At 39.2% G+C, this 19,684-nt stretch overlaps 1 protein-coding gene across 1 annotated transcript in view; it reads right to left on the bottom strand.

The window, feature by feature from the left end:
- Positions 1 to 19,684, bottom strand: part of sntb1 (syntrophin, basic 1) — a 40,446-nt gene that overhangs the window by 14,754 nt on the left and 6,008 nt on the right. Inside the window, exons 2-6 of the mRNA XM_020655468.3 lie at positions 13,455 to 13,713; positions 4,732 to 4,849; positions 4,471 to 4,560; positions 2,157 to 2,293; positions 1,120 to 1,316 (exon numbers count right to left, since the gene is read on the bottom strand). Of these exons, the coding sequence (XP_020511124.1) occupies positions 1,120 to 1,316; positions 2,157 to 2,293; positions 4,471 to 4,560; positions 4,732 to 4,849; positions 13,455 to 13,713 (801 nt within the window). The remainder of the gene's footprint in view (positions 1 to 1,119; positions 1,317 to 2,156; positions 2,294 to 4,470; positions 4,561 to 4,731; positions 4,850 to 13,454; positions 13,714 to 19,684) is intronic.

The raw sequence follows: 19,684 nt of genomic DNA on the forward strand, positions 1-19,684 counted from the left end.
AAGGATGTCCTTCTAACATTTGAATTTTCTTTCTAACCACCGTGACATCTAAAATCTGATACTCATCAAACACCTCTGAGTGTTAAATTTAACTCAACTGCGCTACAGAAGTGGATGCATCCTCGCTATGCTAATCACAGTGCAACATTCACAGCCAGATCAGTGGGTGCAGACACCATTTCTGAGAGTTTATGACAAGAGTATGGAGGCGGTAAACGATGCAGAAACATCACTGACAACCAGGATGGACGGGTGGGGTCGTGTATCATTTGCCTCTAGATTCACGCTGTTTTATGTACGAGTGGAGTTTGAAGTGAAACTTCATTTGGCACGGTGTTATCTTGGATAGAGGGAGGAGGGGGACCCAGGGGAGAGGAGCCGTTCCCAGGACATTTTGTGCTGGGAGAAAGGGGGAGGAAAAGAGGGAGAGAGATGGAGGGGATATCTGTTGGAATTCCCTGGACGACCACAACCCAATGCCAAACAGTACACACACACACACACACACACACACACACACACACACACACACACACACACACACACACACACACACACACACACACACACACACACACACACACACACACACACACACACACACACACACACACACACACACACACACACACACACACACACACACACACACACACACACACACACACACACACACACACACACACACACACAAGAATAGCATTCCTTTCTATAAATAGCTGGTACTTTGTCCACATCTTCCATATGGCTGTCAAATTATTACAAACCCTCCTCTATCTCAGTGTATGAGGAGATTCAGGAGTCTATATGTGTGTGTGTTAACATGTTGCTTTATGCTCTGGGTTCAGACTTTATTTTAAGGCTAGCAACACCTTAGGCAGTGGTTTCCCTTGCAGCCTCCTAAATCTCTCTGGATGTGTTTTGCTGCAGCTTGCCTGAACACGTCTGAGGAAGCATCAAAGATTCCAGCACAGTGACCTGTGAAGCACACTCCATTCACCAAAAGCTACATCTTTTGTGTGCTTTATAGCATCTATGTTTGCTTACATGTCTTTATCAATTTTAAGGAACCTTAAGTTCCCAAATCTGAATGTTAACGCACTGTGTGTCAGTACTCACTTGTAGTGACCTCTTTGATCATCTCGGCTGAGGCGTGACATCCGTTGACTATCTGTCTGGTCCACAGGGACAGGTCCTTGGTGGTCTCGGCCCTGAACAGGTGAGTCTCAATGCCGAGTCGTGTGCCGGTCCGTGTGGCAAAGAACAACTCCGTGCCAGAGTGAGGCGACCCCCGATCAGGGCCAGAATGAACCAGACTGTATTAACACATAGACTAATGTCAGAAAGTATAGGGCAAGACAGTTTTCTATTTTAATAAAAAAAAGTATCTGATTATGACGAAGTACATTTCTGTTATGAAGATATTTGTGCTCATCACGTGATGCTTCCCTGAAACCTGTACTTTTTCTGGATGGCTAATGAACGATGGTTTGGGATAAAAGCATTAAATGGCAAGCTTGTCTACCTGATAGTGATGCCACATCGTATGTGACAGTGGAGGCCAGAACAACTCCATCTTTACTGTTGTAACATCCTACAAGTAAAAACTAGCGTCTGTACACTTTAGTTTTAGACATATCTTTCAGTTTGAACACACATTTTTCCAGACTCAATTTCTCAAAAAAAGATTGGAGAAAAAAATAAAATTGATTTCAGAATACATTATAATTATTGGTTTTACACAGGGTTGAGTTTATAATATTCAATGTAGTTTACCATGTTAAAATTCATTCATTTTCAGTCCTTGTGGTTATATGTGTGTATGTGTGTAACACCAACCTGCCAAGGGACTACAGGTGGAAATGTGCCTATGGCTACAATCTGGAATATTTACATGTTTATGTTCATTAATGTGCACTGTCCCTATTTTCAAAAAAATAAAAACAACAGTTGATTTAAAGGCAACTGGTGTATTGCAGGTTTAGCCTGTTGTTTGTCGTGGTATTCAAGGACAATCACTAATATCAAATTTAGTGTTAGTTTTTCAAATCCCAAATCCTTCTACTGGTACAACACAATGTTCTCCATAAATGTGTGATGGTGTAAACATACTGTGTGTATCTCTGATGTGTGTTTACATACGGGGCTCAACCTACCGTGTTGCTAAAAGTGGATAAGTGTGTGCAGGGCTCTGCCAGGCCTCTTTGCCTCGTGGTAGACTGTCATACAGTAACAGGTCTTTCTCCGTCACCACGACCAACGCAGGCTTCCAGCTCTGCTTTTCACTCTCCGTCTGCAACACAAACAGGGAAACAATGAGTCTTTAAGGTTTCTGCTCATTTTTTTATACACCCTCATCCTGTGCAGGGCCACGACTAAGTCCGATATTTACTATAAAAAAAGTAAATTTTTTAGGTTATTTGTGTTATTTTAACACATTATCAGAGAGCAAGCAAGTAATTACTCTAAATTGTTTTTGGAGTCTGACCAGAGGCAGAAATATACATATATAATTATATATATATATATATTAACATTTATATATTCACAACAATATAAACAGGTTTGTTTTTAGAGCTGTGAAATATTTCATTCCCTTCTAAAATTCAAAAATGAATTAACCAACAACTGATTAAGATTGTAATTTGTTTAAACAGAACAAGTAAACAATAAATCAAGCTTACAAGGTTGCTCATTTTGAATTGGAATCAAGCACTACCTTGATTAATTTGCTGCTGCAGAATTAATCATAGCCTCACTCTTTTATATCTGTCAAAAGACTGAAACTGGGCTCAGGCTTTTAGATGAAAGCATGGATTTTATCAGTAACATTAATGACTGTGTGCCAGCGAGCTGCTTTATAGGCCTAATGTTTTTTCAGAGAGTGGTGTGTGTGTGTGTGTGTGTGTGTGTGTGTGTGTGTGTGTGTGTGTGTGTGTGTGTGTGTGTGTGTGTTTAATGTGTGACAGACTCACTCATCAGCAGGTAGAACACTCTTCACCTCTCAATTTAATCCAAGACTGCTACAGAACAGTTTGATTTCTCTCTTTAATAACTGTTTACCCTAACATCCATGATGATTTGTTGCTATGCGAGCAAACCCCTCGCTTTCTGTTCAAAACGCACATTGTTAATCTTTTAACTTATAACACACACACACAGCCTAGTATTTTATTTCACAATGCTCCATAACTATTCTCATTATAAGAGCTTATCTGCAGCCCAGCAATGGAATCCTAAGCTGTTCTTTGAAGTTCTGCCTCAGCCAATCACATCGTGGGATTTAAAGGGTCGAGGGTCAGCTTTTTTAACATAATGAGAATATGTTGCTAAGTAACAGTATTGTATTGCATTTGAAGGATCAAATACTGGCAAATTCATGCAGACTAAATTAGACAGGTACAAGTGTGTGTGTGTGTGTGTGTGTGTGTGTGTGTGTGTGTGTGTGTGTGTGTGTGTGTGTGTGTGTGTTGCACAGGTTTGTGTGCTTGTCTCTGTGTGAAAGAGAAAAATGGGGCTGTACCTGCCTTTGTGCTTGTGTGAATTTCAAACGTGTGTGCTAGACATGCATTATACAAGAATATGCATGCCAACAAAGCTACCTGTATATACACAGATGCAAACACATTTGTTATTCTATACGGTTACTGATCGTTTTAACCTTAACAATCAAAACCACACGCCAAGCAGCAAGCTCTGTACTGTCCAGAAACTAAACCAAAGGCCCTTTCTGGAACTTTTAAGACCTCAAAATCCACTTCATAGCATTAACACGCATCAATTGGTCAAATCAGAAAATACAGTGACCTAGTGGTAACTTTGTGTGCCCTGTGTACAGAGGCTACAGACCTCCAAGTGGGCGGCCTGTGCTTGAATCTGACCTGTGACCATTCTCTCTCTCTCTCTCTCTCTCTCTCTCTCTCTCTCATGCAGTCACCTAACATATTTCAAGAGGACATGGACAATAAGTTCACAAAATAACAAAGACAATTATAGATTATAATATTGGATAGAATGATAAATGTAAGACAGGGCATATGTATTGATCCATATAAAATACATGTAAATGTTTCAAATAAAAAACATGTCTATAATATAGCCAATTTCTCATATGACGTGGACACAAAATTAAATCCAAAAATCCAAAAACCAAGTCTTAACCTTTCAATGGCTCTTTAATGATAAAATGTCCTAATTTTCCAAAATCATCCAGCCTTTAAATAAAAAAACTCCTAATAAAACTCCTCATAAAGATAGAACAAGAGTACTCACATGCACATAAAGACCTGCACACCAACAGCGAAGGTACCCCATTAAAAATGTGAGAAATTTAGAGGAAAGGGTGTCTCACACACACACATAAAATGGTACAGTTGGGAATTATAAAGCATTTTACACTACCTATCCCTTCAACATGCACCCTCATAAGCACACAGACACATTCACAGACACACAAAAACACACTCCTACCTTCCCTGCCAGCCACCCCAGGTGTCGTATCTCTTTGCTGCCAGCCACCTCCATCCTGGCGGTGTTCTGGATGACCTCTGCCAGTGCCCGCTGTGTGGGGACGGCACATTTTTAGGAGAGATGATCATTCAGGAAGCATTAGATTCAAAGCAGCTCAGAGGGGGCTGAATCATGGCCACAGTATGTGACCATTAAAATATCTCATTTTATGGACACACTAATGAATAATACCTGTAAAACCAAAGTAAATCAAAGACAGACCTGTGCCAGTGAGGATGTGACGGCGTGCATGGCAGAGAACCAGGACAGGGCAGATGGTTGGTCCGGGCAGCGCAGCACAACGGTGTGCCTGGCGTCGGGGGAGTGCAACTCCAGTTGTCTGGAGGAGGAGATAAGAAAAGTTAGAACGGCTTTAACCTCTCATGTTATCATCAGAGGTTCTTAAACTTTTACGGTTCACAACCCACGATGAATACATTTCTTTTTGAATATTGAAAATATATTGCTGATGTTCTCAGACCAGACTCAGTTTGACTCCATTTTTTTCTTCTTCCAGAAACCAAATTCAGTCCTTTTAGGTTTCAGCCACAGCAGATGCTCAGTTTCCATATCTACTTAAAAATGGGCATCCAGTTGGGATAATGACATGAAGTGCATTGAAATTTGAATCCATTCAGGTCAATTGTGCATGCATCCTCTGTGGGCCATATGACACAATGCTCTCTCCCACTGAATTTCCATAACTAATCTCTTACATCATATGGGAGTATTTATGTCCTCCAGAGAAATGCATCAGTAGGATGCTCCTCTGTCTCACGGAACGGCTCTTTGATTATGTGCTCAGTGAACATGAATTTTAAAAAGGTACATGCTGCCTTTACAGTGCATAAAGCTGTGTGACATATTTAAGCGTTGGTACAGTTAGTGTTCCTCTCTCTAGAGGAAAACCAGTGAATAAAATACTAAAGAGGGTAAATGTTGGTTTATCTTTTTGAGAAAGAAAACAATGATTCAATAGCGAGGGTGCAAAGTAAGAGTGAAATTGCTTTTAGAAACAAAAACTATGTCTGACTCAGAAGGTTAACAGGTAAACAAATCGTCAGTGTGGAAAAATGCTGAGATTTTGTTTCCAATTTTGAAAAAACATCCATGGTTTCGGCAGTTAGAAATAAAAATACATTTAATAAGCATAATATTATGGTGCTAAAGTTGAAAGAAGCCTATTGCACACATTTTCTTAGATTTTTACAGGTCATTATGTACATGGTTTAATACTATGTTTCTATTATAAAATATCCAGCCAACCCTTATGGTATATTTAACCTTAGTAGAGTAAATTGGGAACAACCACATCCACTCTTCTTCTTCGTGTGCCTGACACGCTCTTGTGCAATTTAGCTCTTTGAAAATTTAAAACCAAACAAGCTCGATCATACGCTGATGTTGACCCTGTAAAGGGACTCCTGGCTTACAACCAAACATGTATTGGTCATGTCCCTCTTTGGACACATTTTGGACATTGTTCTTTCAAACAATATCAGAAATCCTGAACCAGCAACTTTGGCCAAATCCTTTCAGTGCTATCTTTGGCATATCTCAAGATTCTGATTTGCCAAAACTAAAATTCAATGTGTCGGCTTTAAAGCCTCACTAAGCCACTTTCAGAGCAGATTTTAAAACCAAAACAATGACCTCTTCAGACACACCTCTTTCATCCCTCAGCTCCCCCCTCACCTCCTGTGTACACACTTCCCTCTCCTCTCGACAAGTTCTCATTTTAAGAGCTTGTGTTAGTCTTGTAATAAAGGATAGTCCAACTAGTGTTGTTTCAAAAGATCTTATAGGAAGACATTCGAAATTTCAAACTACATGTCTACAGAAAACAGTTGAATTGTAAATGAAAATGGTCACAGTAAAAAAAGTAAAGTATAGATGCACCTATGGCAATTTTCAAGGAGTAGAGTTAAGTTTCAAATTCTAACATGAATGGAAATACATTCTTGATCCTCAGATTTTACCACCAACTCTGAAACAATACAGCGCCTCCAGGAGCTCTCGCTGATTTAAAATAGAAACTACTCTAAAAGCAGGGTGGTTTCATTTCTACAAACACGCTTTCTTTGCAGCTCTTTTTATTCATACAGTGCACCCTGGGGATCTAGAAAAACCCCGGTGAATGTGATGAATCTGCTTTTCCATTAAACCCTCAGAGGAAGGGGCACCGTCTTGATCCGCTCCAGGTGTTTCTCTGGTCTGGGTTAAAAATACAACTGCTGCCTTTAAAAGGGAAGTTGATTAAGGACAGGCCAGGGGGAGAGCAGAGGGGGAGGAAGGGGTTGGCATGGGGGAATACAGGGCCAGATTTGTGTCTGGTAGAAAAATTGTGTGTAATAGAAGCAATTGCCTCTCATGAGCAGACACAGAGGAAACGTTCTATGGCATTTCCGGCAATAAAGTGAAGTGACTTTGCATGATACAAAGCATTTACATGTGGGGTCACATGGACCAGATGATCTATAAATCTATATACATATATATATATATATATATGAATATATGAACAGATGAACTCTGTACAGATGCAACAATTCAGTTGAAAGCTGTTTTTTGATAAACAAAACAAGACGAAGGACTATTGGAATTAATATTAGAAGTAGATAAAATGTAAGAAAACAAGAACACATTTCAGTCATTTCATTGTTTGTTTTGGCCTTTTGACTGCCAGATGAAAGTGAAATAATCGTTGCTGCACACACAGGATTCAACCAGGGCTGTTTTTTTTTTTTTTGTGATATGTCCAAAAAAAGTTTCAAGTCTTGGCAACGGATATCTTGTCCTTGCACTATTCACTACTGCACTGTTTCATATTTAGTCGAGTAAATATTAGTCTTTTCTTATCATGTTTATTGTTAATATTTAATGTTGTACCTGTACATAAGAGAGCACAGTTCACTGAAGTTAAATTCCTTGTGTGTGTAAGCATACCTGGCCAATAACTCTGATTCTGATTCTAAAGAGAAATTCTTCAGAAGGAAATTGCAAGTTAGACCTTGGGCTTTGGAATACTATTTTCAAATGACACTGACATGACAAATATACTTTTTTTTTATGTTGTAGAGTCCTCTCAAAATGTAGGCCAAAAAATAAGATTTTACCCTGTAAATGTTATTATTATGTCATTCAAAAACAATTTTTAAATAAAATTATGTCTTCACCCAGACAGGTCACAAGAAGAGTTTAAAGGCTTCTCATTATTTTAAAATTGTTACTTCCATGAATTAAATCAGTCTCAAGTGCGACTCCTCTAAAAGTACAGCAGACTTCCTTTGAGGTTCAAATATAGCACAGCACCATTATTCAGAACTGCCTGATCCCCCTCAACAGTGTTTATGTTATTTTGAAACAACTTCAAAGTTCTTACTGAATGTTATTCATGTTTGCAGTAACATAGATATAAATTCAAAGTAATACATTGAATAAATGGAGTAGTTCACCTTTACAGATTTGTTACACCCCCCAGCATGACGCTGCAGCTTTTTAAGGTTTCAGATGTGATGCTGGAGACAACATTAACGTTGGGAAGATATTTCTTTGTGTAAGTGTAATACATGAAAAAAAAACTAGGGAACATCATTTCTGAAGAAATAGCAGAGTGTGAGTCTCCATGATGAAAAAAAGCTGGCACTTGAAAAGCTGAAATGAATGTATGAGATATGTGGAATCTATTGAAGTTTGTATAAAGCTGAAGCTAAACTGCTAATGCTGTGTTTGAGAGATGATGGAAATTAGAGATGTGTACTTGTATCATACACACAAATTAACATAATGATGAGTTATACCAGTATGTGTGTTATTCTGTCATATACTGCAGGCATACCACTGACCTGGGTGAGACCTGGGGAAGAGAAAAATAGAAAAATTGGACCACAGATTTTTCTCTCTTTTCATGCTTTCAGGAAATTGTCAAGGTTAAACTCTTGGAAACCAATCATACTGAGAGAAACCTCCTGCCTCAGCAAGAAGCGAGCATCTCCTGTGACACGACCAAACTTGTTCTATTTGGAAATTCAAGAGGCACACATTCACTCTTTTCCTAATGTGTACATATCCTGTTCTTTTTCAATTCATTTACAATTTCTCCTCCATCCACCTCATTACCTCTTGCTCCTTCTCACAACATATAAAAACTACACCTTAAATAATAGGAGAGTGATCCTATAACTCTACATTTAATTTGTCACCAAAATGTAGAGGGTGTCGAAAATGTCTTCATGGCATTTTAGTTAAATTAAGGATAATCCAAGTCCTCCTCTTCTCCATCACTTCTCGTCATCTCTGTGCGTGTATGCCTTCCCTCATTTCCCCTGTCTGCTGTCTGTCCTCGCCGGCTTTAACACAGTTTAAACAACATCTGCTGAGATGAAGACAGAAACCCTCAGAGGGAAGCAACATTTAGCGAGTCTCATAGAAAAAGATTAACCAGATATTCATGTCTCTTAACATAAAGACTCTTAAACCATTTCAGTTCTCAACCCAAAATAATAGGAACAAGGGGAGTAGGTTTAGAGTTACCCTTCACTCTCTGATATATTCAATTTTACACTATAAATGTGAATTTTATGGTTGAAGTATAACAGAGCACATTTCAGCGTGGGTGTCCTCTCATTTAAACATTTACTAAACATTTACTAAGAGTCAAAGGGGAATTTGTCCTGGCCAAAGAGGATAAGGAAGTGAGTTTCATACGGTAAAAAAACATGCTGGTCAAGGTGAATTTGGCTTTATCTGTGCTTGTGAATTTGCCCTCCAGCTCTATCAAACCACAAAACACTGTGTTATCTGTGTGAAGCAAAAACCCAGCTTGACACCAGATGAATTATTGACTTCCATTCTGTACATAACCGGCCGGACAATAAAGTCAAAGTTACAGCCAACAAAGTGAATGTTCAACTTGTTGGGCCTTTAAAAAAGTTTAATAGCTCAACCAAGTTTTGTGAAAGTCAAAATCAAAATGTCCGTTTGTTGCGGTGTAAGTTTCAAAATGGTTGTTTAAAGCAAACACTGAAGAAACTACACAGACATTTTGGTTGATGCAAATGCTGTTTGACAAGAAAAAGTTTTGGGTCGCTCCTCCCATGAAATCTCGGAACCATTTTATCTATTTCTTTATTTTATATTTTGTTCAGCCCAGCTGTCCCCTTGGCATCTAATCCTCATGGCAAGTCGGCTAATCACCGACTAAACTTCAGATCCATCCACACGACAGACGTCATGTTTCCACTTTCTTTTGTAATTTGGGCAAGAACGAAAAAAAGAGTTTATTCCAAAAAAATGTCAAACTTATATGGGTCAAAGTAGTTTTGTGATTTTTTTTCACAAATTTCTTGCACCGATTTCTTAGGCCTTTATCTGGCAGAAAAAAGTTGTTTTGTAAGTTTCCTCATTCATATTTTACAGTTTACCATTTCCTGGAAAACATAAATTAATCATTGATACCGCACTCAGTGGCGTATACTTCATCCAATGAACCCATGACACAGAACGACTGTTACATGCTTGCTAGCAGCTCATAGCTGTCACTGACTACTTGTGACATCCAGCGTTACGAGTTCAAACCCGATGGACTCAGATATTTCTATTTTACCTGAAGCTGGGCAAACAGATGCTTCTTAAATCCACATTGTCAGCATTGCCTGAGATCGTTAACTGTTTTGTCTGTTGTTTGTGTACATCCCCCCTGTCCGTGTGTCTTTTTGTTCATCTCTCTGTCTTTCTGTCTCACCCTCTATCCCACTTTCTTGGCCCTTCCAATCATGGTATGTCCACTAAGAAGTACGTTTTCCTTAAAGTGCTTGCTCATTGTGGATAGTCTACTTCACACACATCACAAAGAGGACTCTTTAGGCTTGCTCTTTATGTTAAGTGTCCAGAGACAGCTTTTGTTATGATTTGGCATTTTGTTTTTATCTTCAGTACAGCACATTTAGTTTAAAATTGTTCTACATAAATACAATTGGATTTATTAAAAATCAATTCAAGGATCTAAAACCTTGAGGGTCACTATGCTGCTCGTAATGTCACAGGCGGTACAGAGTACAGCTTTAGTTGGAAATAAAAAGTTGTACATGACAGCCAACCAACTGAGAACCACTGGATCCGACCATTGGCGTTACTCTTATTGTTCTTTAGTGTCTTTACTGATTGTTTGTGAGCGTTAGCATTTACATTTGACGGTTCCAGCAGCGAGCCGTCTAACAACGTCCATACAGACAGAGAAACTTTGAAGTCACTGCTCACTGTTAACACTTGACTTTGATGTCACCCTCATGGTATGAAGCTTTGAAGTTTAGTGAGGTTCAACTATCTCACACTTCAATTATTATACATATGCAGTCGGGGACACTGTTGGACGATAAAGAAGAGACTGAAAGCTTAAAATAGACCAAGAGAGAGAGAGAGAGAGAGAGACAATCATGTGAAGAGGATGGAGATAGAAGGAAGGAATTGATTCAGACATAGTGACGCAGATAACAGAGAAAGCTGGAAAAACACACACAGAGAATATCAAAGAAAAAAAGGGAGAGGACAGTGGAAAAAAAATACAAAAAGGGCAGAAAAGCACAAACAATAACAAAAGATTGAAAAACAGCAGAAAAGATAGGGACGGCAGGAAAAAAAAGTCAAGGGAAGGGAATTGACTTGGAAAGAGGGAAACAGAGGGAAATAAATCTAGGATAGAAGGCAAATATTCACAGACGATGACACCACAAAAGTTGAAACAGTAAATCTCTTTTTGCCCCCATGCTGTTTGATTCTGCCTTTGTTACATTACCGACCAATTAACATGACAGCATTTCCTAACAGAAAACCCCCTGCTGACTGAGAATTATCAGGGCAATACTTCAAACGTCTATCTTTTAGAAATACTGAAAACTCCCTTAAAAGTCTGAAAGAAACCGTATTGTGTAATCCCATCAGGATAGCAGGAGACATTTTTTGTCTCTCTCTGTCACAATGTTGAGGATCTAGGAGGAATTTGTTAACCTTTAGTCAACCATCTTTTTTGTTTTGAATTTGAACTCTGGAGTATCTTCCTGTGACAACATTGACACGAAGTCTGTGAGCAGTTCAGCCTCACATGACACGCATATCTCTCTGAAAAACACATCTAATGCTCCCTTTTCCTCACTTGAGCCGACCTAAACTCTGACTGAACTTTAGATTCATGTTTTTATGCAGAAGTGAATATGAACTTTTTATGATTTTCCAACTGTCTTGCTATAATCCCTTTTGGTTAGGATAGAATTTAGCCTCACAACCTGTGTAAACCGCTCAGTCCGATCGGAAACTAAACCGTCTGGTCTAACGAGGACTTCCTGTTAGCAACATCAGCTGTTTCCACCTTCACCATCTCTTTATGAGGTGCAACTTTGAAAACACTGTAACTACCTAACATAACTAACATCAGCTTAACTTATGCTATTATTTTAAAGATAATTAGAAGTTTCAAGACCCTTAACAATTTTTTTACATTTTGCACGAGTTGAAACGATTACTTAAATTTAATAGTGAATTACTCTTGGGGTGCTGGTGGCTCGAATCCAGCCTGTGGCTTCTTTCCCGCACGTCATTGCCCACTCTCTCTCCCTGATTTCCAGCTCTATTTATTGTCCTATCTCTCCATTAAAGCCCAAAAAGCCCCAAAATAAATCTTTAAAAAAAAAAAGTGTATTACTCTGACGCTTGAAAGTCCACCACATCGTTTGAATTGGCACACAGTGAATCTCAGGATATGTATGGCCATGAAGGATACACCTGATGCCTGGAAAAAGAAGGACATATTTGTCCACCTCATTTGAAGGAGCCTTGAATTGGGACAGCCTTGGACCCACTGCTGTTTTTCAATCGCACTTCAAATACATCCTTCAAAGGATTCAGTCCCTGAACTGAGACAGCTTTAGTGTCTTAGATGGGTCACTACTTTCAGGTGCAATCTAGGGAAAACAACTTTAAGTGTAATCATATCAAATATGTGTGTGGCGAGATCTAGTGCTAATAGATCTCAAGATATAAAAAACGAGACGATGTTTCTCTGTCTCGTGATATCAGTACATACACGCAGAGCCATCATGGAGCATGTCCCCGCCTCTTTTAAATCACTTGTGTGGCAGCCAGTGGAGAAATGGATCACAGCTGATCCTGTTTGTTTTCTTTTCACCTTGCTAGCTTGGCCTGACTCTTAGCTTCTCCTTTTTCTTATGTGTTATTTTCAGAGCACTTCCTTTATCATTTGCTGTTGGGATGTGTCTTTTATGTTTGTCCTGAAGAGGTCACACAATGAGTGTCTGTGTCTTTCTTTCTTTGGTCCAGCTGTGGCAAAAGTAAAAACATCAGCTAGCCAAAACCCACAGCAAAAATATTACAAGTGTAAGGTTCATTATCCCTGACCCTGATATGAATCTTCTATACACAAAATAAATATACAAGCGAGAACAAATAAAAACAAAATATATATCCCAAGAAAAAAGCAACTTGACTTGACGGGATAAGGCTCCAAAATTCAATATTTTCTCTAACTTCCTATAAATCCCCTAAAATCACCAAACAAACAACCTGTTTGTCGTTTCCTGGTACTTTCAAACTTCAGATAAAGGCCCATTTACTCCTTCTTATGATTCAATCGAAGTCTGAAAAAACGATTAAACATGAAACGGCTACATTATGGGAATTAATTGAATAACTGTGGATGTAAAGCGATAAGTACGAGTGAAGCAGAGGGATAATATCTTAGAGGGAATGAAAAGACAGACGCATCTCAGAACACTCCACTGCTCAAATATTACACACGTATTTAATGTTGTGTGTGTGTGTGTGTGTGTGTGTGTGTGTGTGTGTGTGTGTGTGTGTGTGTGTGTGTGTGTGTGTGTGTGTGTGTGTGTGTGTGTGTGTGTGTGTGTGTGTGTGTGTGTGTTTGTCTCACCTACCTATTCTCAGGGTCTGCTGTGGTCATGGCTCGGGTGACATAACACATCTTGAGTGGTATACACCTCCTGTCGCCCTGCAGAGACAGGGAGGGCTGGGTGGGAGAGCTCGGGAGGTCAGATGATGAGGAGGAAGAGGAAGAGGAAGAGGTGATGGGGGGACTGCCGAGGCGGGGAGACTCTGGAGGAGGTGTTTCCCAGCCGATCTCGGACACAGGGGAGCCCTTTTTGACGTAAGGGGTGGCCTCACGCATGTACTTCACTGAAAAGAGACGGAAGAAGAGGTTTTCAGGTTTGATTTAACAGGGACATTGAAGAAGCACATCTTGAGATTTAAATACGGGTGGAAACTCTTTTATGTAGCTCTAGATTTCTGCAACAGTGTTTTGTCTCATAGTTAGATGAGCAGCAGTTTACTGAAATCTCCATTTCATAGTGTTATTAAAAACTGCAATTTACTTTCCTCTCTTTCCACTTCACAGTATGTGGTAAACCTTGTTTCTATTAAATGATTAATGAAACATTTCCTTTTAAATCAGGGAAAATGTATAGTTATTAAAATGTGAATTTAAAAAGAAATCCCATTCATTTAATCTTCAACAAGGCCGACTGTCCTGAACAAAGGAGTCTGCTGGCCTAAGCAGTGCTTATTTAATGCATGTGAAAATCTGAGTAGAACCTACACTATGATCATCGTTTCATATGAAACTCATGTAAGGAGCATTTCAAAGATAATACAACTATTTCTGTTTCAAATGTTCACTCTTCTGAAGGTAGTTTGTCTAAACAATGATTCACAGGAAAGATGTGAGGATGCCGCGGAAGCTTAGATCAACAGCAGTGGTGGATTTCTGGGTTGTGTTTTGTGGTCAAATGATGCTGTGACACCGCATCATTTTCTCAAATTGTACAAAAGGGCAGAGGGGAGGCGGCAAAACGAATATGTAATAATAACCAAAGAAGAAAACAACAAAGGAAGAAGGGGCTGCAGACTACAAAATAAGACATAACAGACAATTGCCAGGTCATTTTTGTGTAATTATTAAAACACAGTGAAATATGCACTAATTACATATAGATACTGTTTTTTTTAATTGTGGTACACCGAGGCATTTGCTAGTTTAACAGACTGTGATTATGCAGCAGACAGGAGAGAGAAAGTACAATTGTCAGCAAGATCTCTCAGTTGTTTGAATGATGCTTGAACTTTGATGGATGCTGTTAAAAGTTGCTGGTTTGACATTGTTGTCTTTTGAAAGAATAGTTATGACCCCATCCAATAAATGTATGGCCATTGGTTAGACTTGAATAATGCAAATAGATGATTTATTGATATATAAACCTTTTTACGATATAGTATCAAAATAATTTAGTTGAGGTTTAATGCACAGAAATCAGCTAAGTTGATTAAGTTATTAACTTTTGTCTGCCTTACATAATGAGCTGGAACATTTGGATCTCTCTGCTTTCAATGTCAACAAAAATGTGCCTAACAGCTCGTTTGGAATTGGCAAAACAGACTCTGGTGTGTCTTCAGCTCTCAGTCAATCTCTTCAAAATGAAAGCGTTCACTCTGTAAACTGCATTAAATGATTCACAGCTTGTCTCTGCAGCCACAGGCACAAAGTATCCAGAGATTTCCAATCCGGAAAACACTGAACCTACCCCCACATCATCCGATATTTCCTCATGTAGGACAGTCCCATCTGATGCTGCAGAATACCTCAGACACTCCCATTTCCAAACAGTAAAATGAAAAGCTTTACTTGTAAATGTCAAACTCAGAATCACTGGAGGTTTGATTGCTATTTTAAATTCCCTGTGTTTTTAGGTTTGAGAAGGGAAGAAGCAGAGAGACGACAAGGACAATGTTTTTCTGTTTTAAACAGAAATACAGAGGCAGAGATAAAGAGCGTGCTCAGTGTGCTCTCTTGGTCCTGATTGTTCTGGATCCTCTGTATGCACTGGCTGTTTAATTAGCACAGCCCACAATATGAGTGGTGTATAATTGGCATATGGCTGGTGGCATTTGTAATCCAGCATGTGTAGTATTCTTAGGAGAAGCTCTGTAGACCCCTGTGAGACGGAGTAACAAGCCTAACCGCCAACCTGTGGACAGGAGATGACAGGCTGACACATAACAATGAGGAGTCGACAGTGGGGATGTGACAGTGTCCTCAAAGGACCTGCAGTTACAATGCCATTCAGCCACACACAGTCAGGTCGTGTTCACAGACTGAAACACTGCTGATCCGTTTGTTAAAATGCATCATAACAAGGTTCAACACAAGCTCAGCAAATGGGGTGAGAAGATTGAATCCGCTGCAGTTGGATGATGACAACCTTGTCTGTCTTTGTTTGTCAGGAGACGTGAATTTATGAAAATGCTAAAAGGCACAAAGTCAGATTTACTGTAGGATTAAGTTTTAAGCCCATCTCATACATGCGCTGCACTCTTGAAATTGTCTGGACACTATCCAGATGGGCTGCTGGTGTGAATTGAAACACCAGAATTTTTCACACCAACTTTATACGGACGTGCTCCTGACGACTTCCAAGTAAAATGTCTGCAAAAGCTAATGTGTAGCAGTGATAGTCACGGTGAGTAAGGGGAAAGCTAATGACATCATTTGTGTTGATGGGATTTTTTTCTGTTTCATGCTGGTTATTATTGGTTGTCATAATATTGTTTTCCACTGTTGTGCACATTTAGCAGAAATGCATTACATATGTAGAGATATTAACCAAGAAACAAGCTGTCATCATAATGGAATAAACCTCCTCCTTCTTTTGCTTAACCTCGCTGGTCCCTTATACCTAAACCCTACAGAGTATTTGGGAATTGTCAGAGCACATCAAGAACTGATCATTTCCTGCTGTGAGGTGCATTTGTAAAGGCAACATTTTGGAAAATATCAGAGCCTGAATGTCCTGACATTTTTTTTGAAAATGTCATGATGCATGTCTGACACTGGTTTCAGAGACGAAAAAGCAATACAAATGAAAAAATAACACAAAGTAATCTTGTCTTTTTTTTGGTTACACACAAGTCTGACATAGACAGAGCTGTTTCCCTGTACTCCCCCTCCTTTCCCATCTTCTATCAGTCTATCCTTCTGATGGAGTTTGCATTAAAGTCTGGATCCAGATAAGTAACACACATCAAGCAGCAGATTCTCAACTGCACATTTCTGTCATGAAACAAACACAAATATTGACTTCATGGATGAGTTCAAATAAGATAGACTTCCACACAGTCTCTGCATCACAAAGTAACTGTTTGGGAATATAATTAAAGGCATGATTCAACAACTTCATCAGTACCAATCATCCGTCTGGTGATGCGGGTGTAACTATCAACTTTTGAAATTTGATGCTGAATTATAAATGAAAACCACTTCCACTCCCCATGATATCTGGGGCATCAACTATAAATCTTGATTTGGACTCTACAAGATTTTAATGAAAGACGTATCAACATAATAAACAGAATGCAGAAGCAATAAACACAAAATAATCACCATTTCTACAATTGATTGGTTGTCTTTCATATATGGAGGATAGATAGCTGTGATTTTCGAATCTAGAATATAAGTATTTCTGCTGAACTATTTATCATTGTATACTGCTTATGGGAAAAAATGATGATTACTGTACAGCCCAAATGCAGACAGAGCCGAGGCCGAGATTAACATAAACTCAATGAATTTTTAAGCATAGTGTGATTTTGTGGCTGAACAGCTCAGTTTCCAAGTCTGTCCTTACAACTCTTTGGTTTCAAATCAACAGTCTACTGTCTGTAGTGACTACACTAGAGGCAAATCCAACACATCTTTTACACAAGCATGATATTTAGCGGGTGATTTACTTTCAGTTAACATTCACTGAGACAGTCTGGAGAGGGGAAATGTAAACTCATTGACCAGCGTCACTGGGACCAGAAATAGAGCAGTGAGTGTTTCCAGCAGAAGGGAAAATAAAACGGGTGGAGTCCATGTGATCATCACAGTGGAAGTGTGTAAATGTGTGTAAATTCCCATGGGTCATGTTGTTTTTTTCTGTAACACGGCCAACTGTGCGCAATAACCTCAATAACATGAGGAGAACTTGGAGAGGGTTGGACTTGCACTACTTGAACATTCATTGGAAAGCAGCTGGTTTGCTGTTATATAACTCAACTAAAAAGATCCAAATGAGCTGCAGCCCTCCCCCATCTGTCCAAATGTATTTTCCATTTTTCTGCTTAAGTGTGAGACTGCACATAGAGACCAAACTAAATGTTTCTGTGCGACTCAAGTTCTAAACCTAACGTGGAAACAGTAACATTAGCAATGATGCAGATGTCTGAATGGCATCATATCACCAAGGACCAGCTGTTCAGCTCACCAGTGAAAAAGACCATTCGCTTCCATTGATGATATTTTAAACTGTCCCAACACCATTCACTCAAACATTTACCCAAAATTGATGCAATTTATTTCTAAAGATGTGTTAGCTTGTTCGGGTTGACACTGAAGCCAACAGTTTACATATTTCAGTTGTTTCTACCACTGTCATTCACAGTGACTACACACACACACTCACACACACTTGTTCGGTCACATTCCTCAGCGTGTGTGCTCGAGCAACCTCGACCCCTTTCACGCACATTCATACTCTCCACTCTATAACATCAGCTGTAATTACTTTCTCTGTGTCACACTGTCTTTTTCACTTAATGGTCCTTAGCAGCATTTAATGATATCTGAAGCCATTGGCTTTCTACCATATGTTTAAAAGGTTTTTTTATTTGGTGGGAAAATAAACCAGAGGCAAAAAGAAACCTCTTGAGTCTCTCGGAGAGGAAGTGGAGGCTGAAAAAAAAAGAGAACAGACCGGGGCAAAGAGTTAGAAAAGAGGAAAAAGGCTCCTCTGATTGCAGAATGAAGTCTTTGACTTCTTTTAAGCAAAGTGCAGGTAGCTGGATACTTCAGCAGCACAAAAGACCCTTACAAATCCACTCTTCAGGCATCTTTTTGTGAGGTTTGAAGCAGTATCTCAACAGTTCAAATATCTCCTTCACTGAAAAATAAGCCGTTACTCGGGCGGAGATCCTTTTTATAGAAGGAATTAAATTTTATAGGTTGAAGTACTCATTGACATTGACCTTTGAAATTCATGTCAAAGAGTTACCAGCTCGTTGCAACTTCATAACTTGCAAAAAAGAAGGTAGTATTCCAGAAACTGATCTGATAAAAGTCTTTGCTTAAACACCGCTGATGTTGGTGGATTCAAGTAACTAAAGTGAACTAACTTGGGTTTTTTTTACGTGTAGAATTCCGAAAACAAAAAGGCTACCTCGTGTTGTAGTTATGCTGTTTAACATCTTGACAAAAACACAAAAGCAAATGTGAAAAAAATTCAAACAGCTTGCTAACAGGCCAACTCCTTGGAGAGATAACCTATAGCGCTACTTGCAAGGTCGAGAAGCATCAAGGAGGGGCTACAGGTTTCGTTAAAAACGTCCTTGCTATCACGCTCCGTTGATATCAGTTCACTGAGTAGCATGTGCCAATTCTTTTAGCAAAAGGATGTTAGCATGCAGTTACTTAATCGGTCAAAGAGATTAGTCTTTCAACTTGACCCCTTTGTGTTTAATGTGTCTTAATTTGAAATAGAAAATTGCAACATTAACCACCATACTCACTCTAAACCACATCCATATAAAGTATGCATGATGGAAGTTCATCTGCAGCAACAGTAATCTGTAAAGCAGCATAACAGTTAAACACACTTAGCCTATTGTTATCGGGGTCATTTTTGGTCAACTTCAAATTCCTAATTGGAGAATTAAAATGGTTTATTTAGTCACAGTCCGACAGCTAGTTTTATGATGTCACAGGGGGTCTGTGGGAATCTTGGGAAAAACAAAAGAATAAATGCAAAAACAGAATGGTTACACCTGGAGAAGTTGTGTCAGTAAACAAAGCAAACTGAAAAAAATACAGATGAGCTTTGCCTCTTTGTTTCTGCTTGTTTAGGCTGAATAATCATTCACAGAGGAGGGGAATGAATGACTCTGTCTATTATCCTTGCCACAACAATCACCTCAGTCGTTGTTATTATCATCATCATCATCATCATCCGCTCTGACTCAGAGTCCACAAACAGTAGTGGAGGAGATGATGGTTTCTCTAATGACATAAACAGACAGCTGGTAGACACATTGACAATCTCTTTCTCTCTCCATCGCT

This window comes from Labrus bergylta, chromosome 8 (assembly GCF_963930695.1).
Source record: "Labrus bergylta chromosome 8, fLabBer1.1, whole genome shotgun sequence".
Lineage (NCBI taxonomy): Eukaryota > Metazoa > Chordata > Actinopteri > Labriformes > Labridae > Labrus > Labrus bergylta.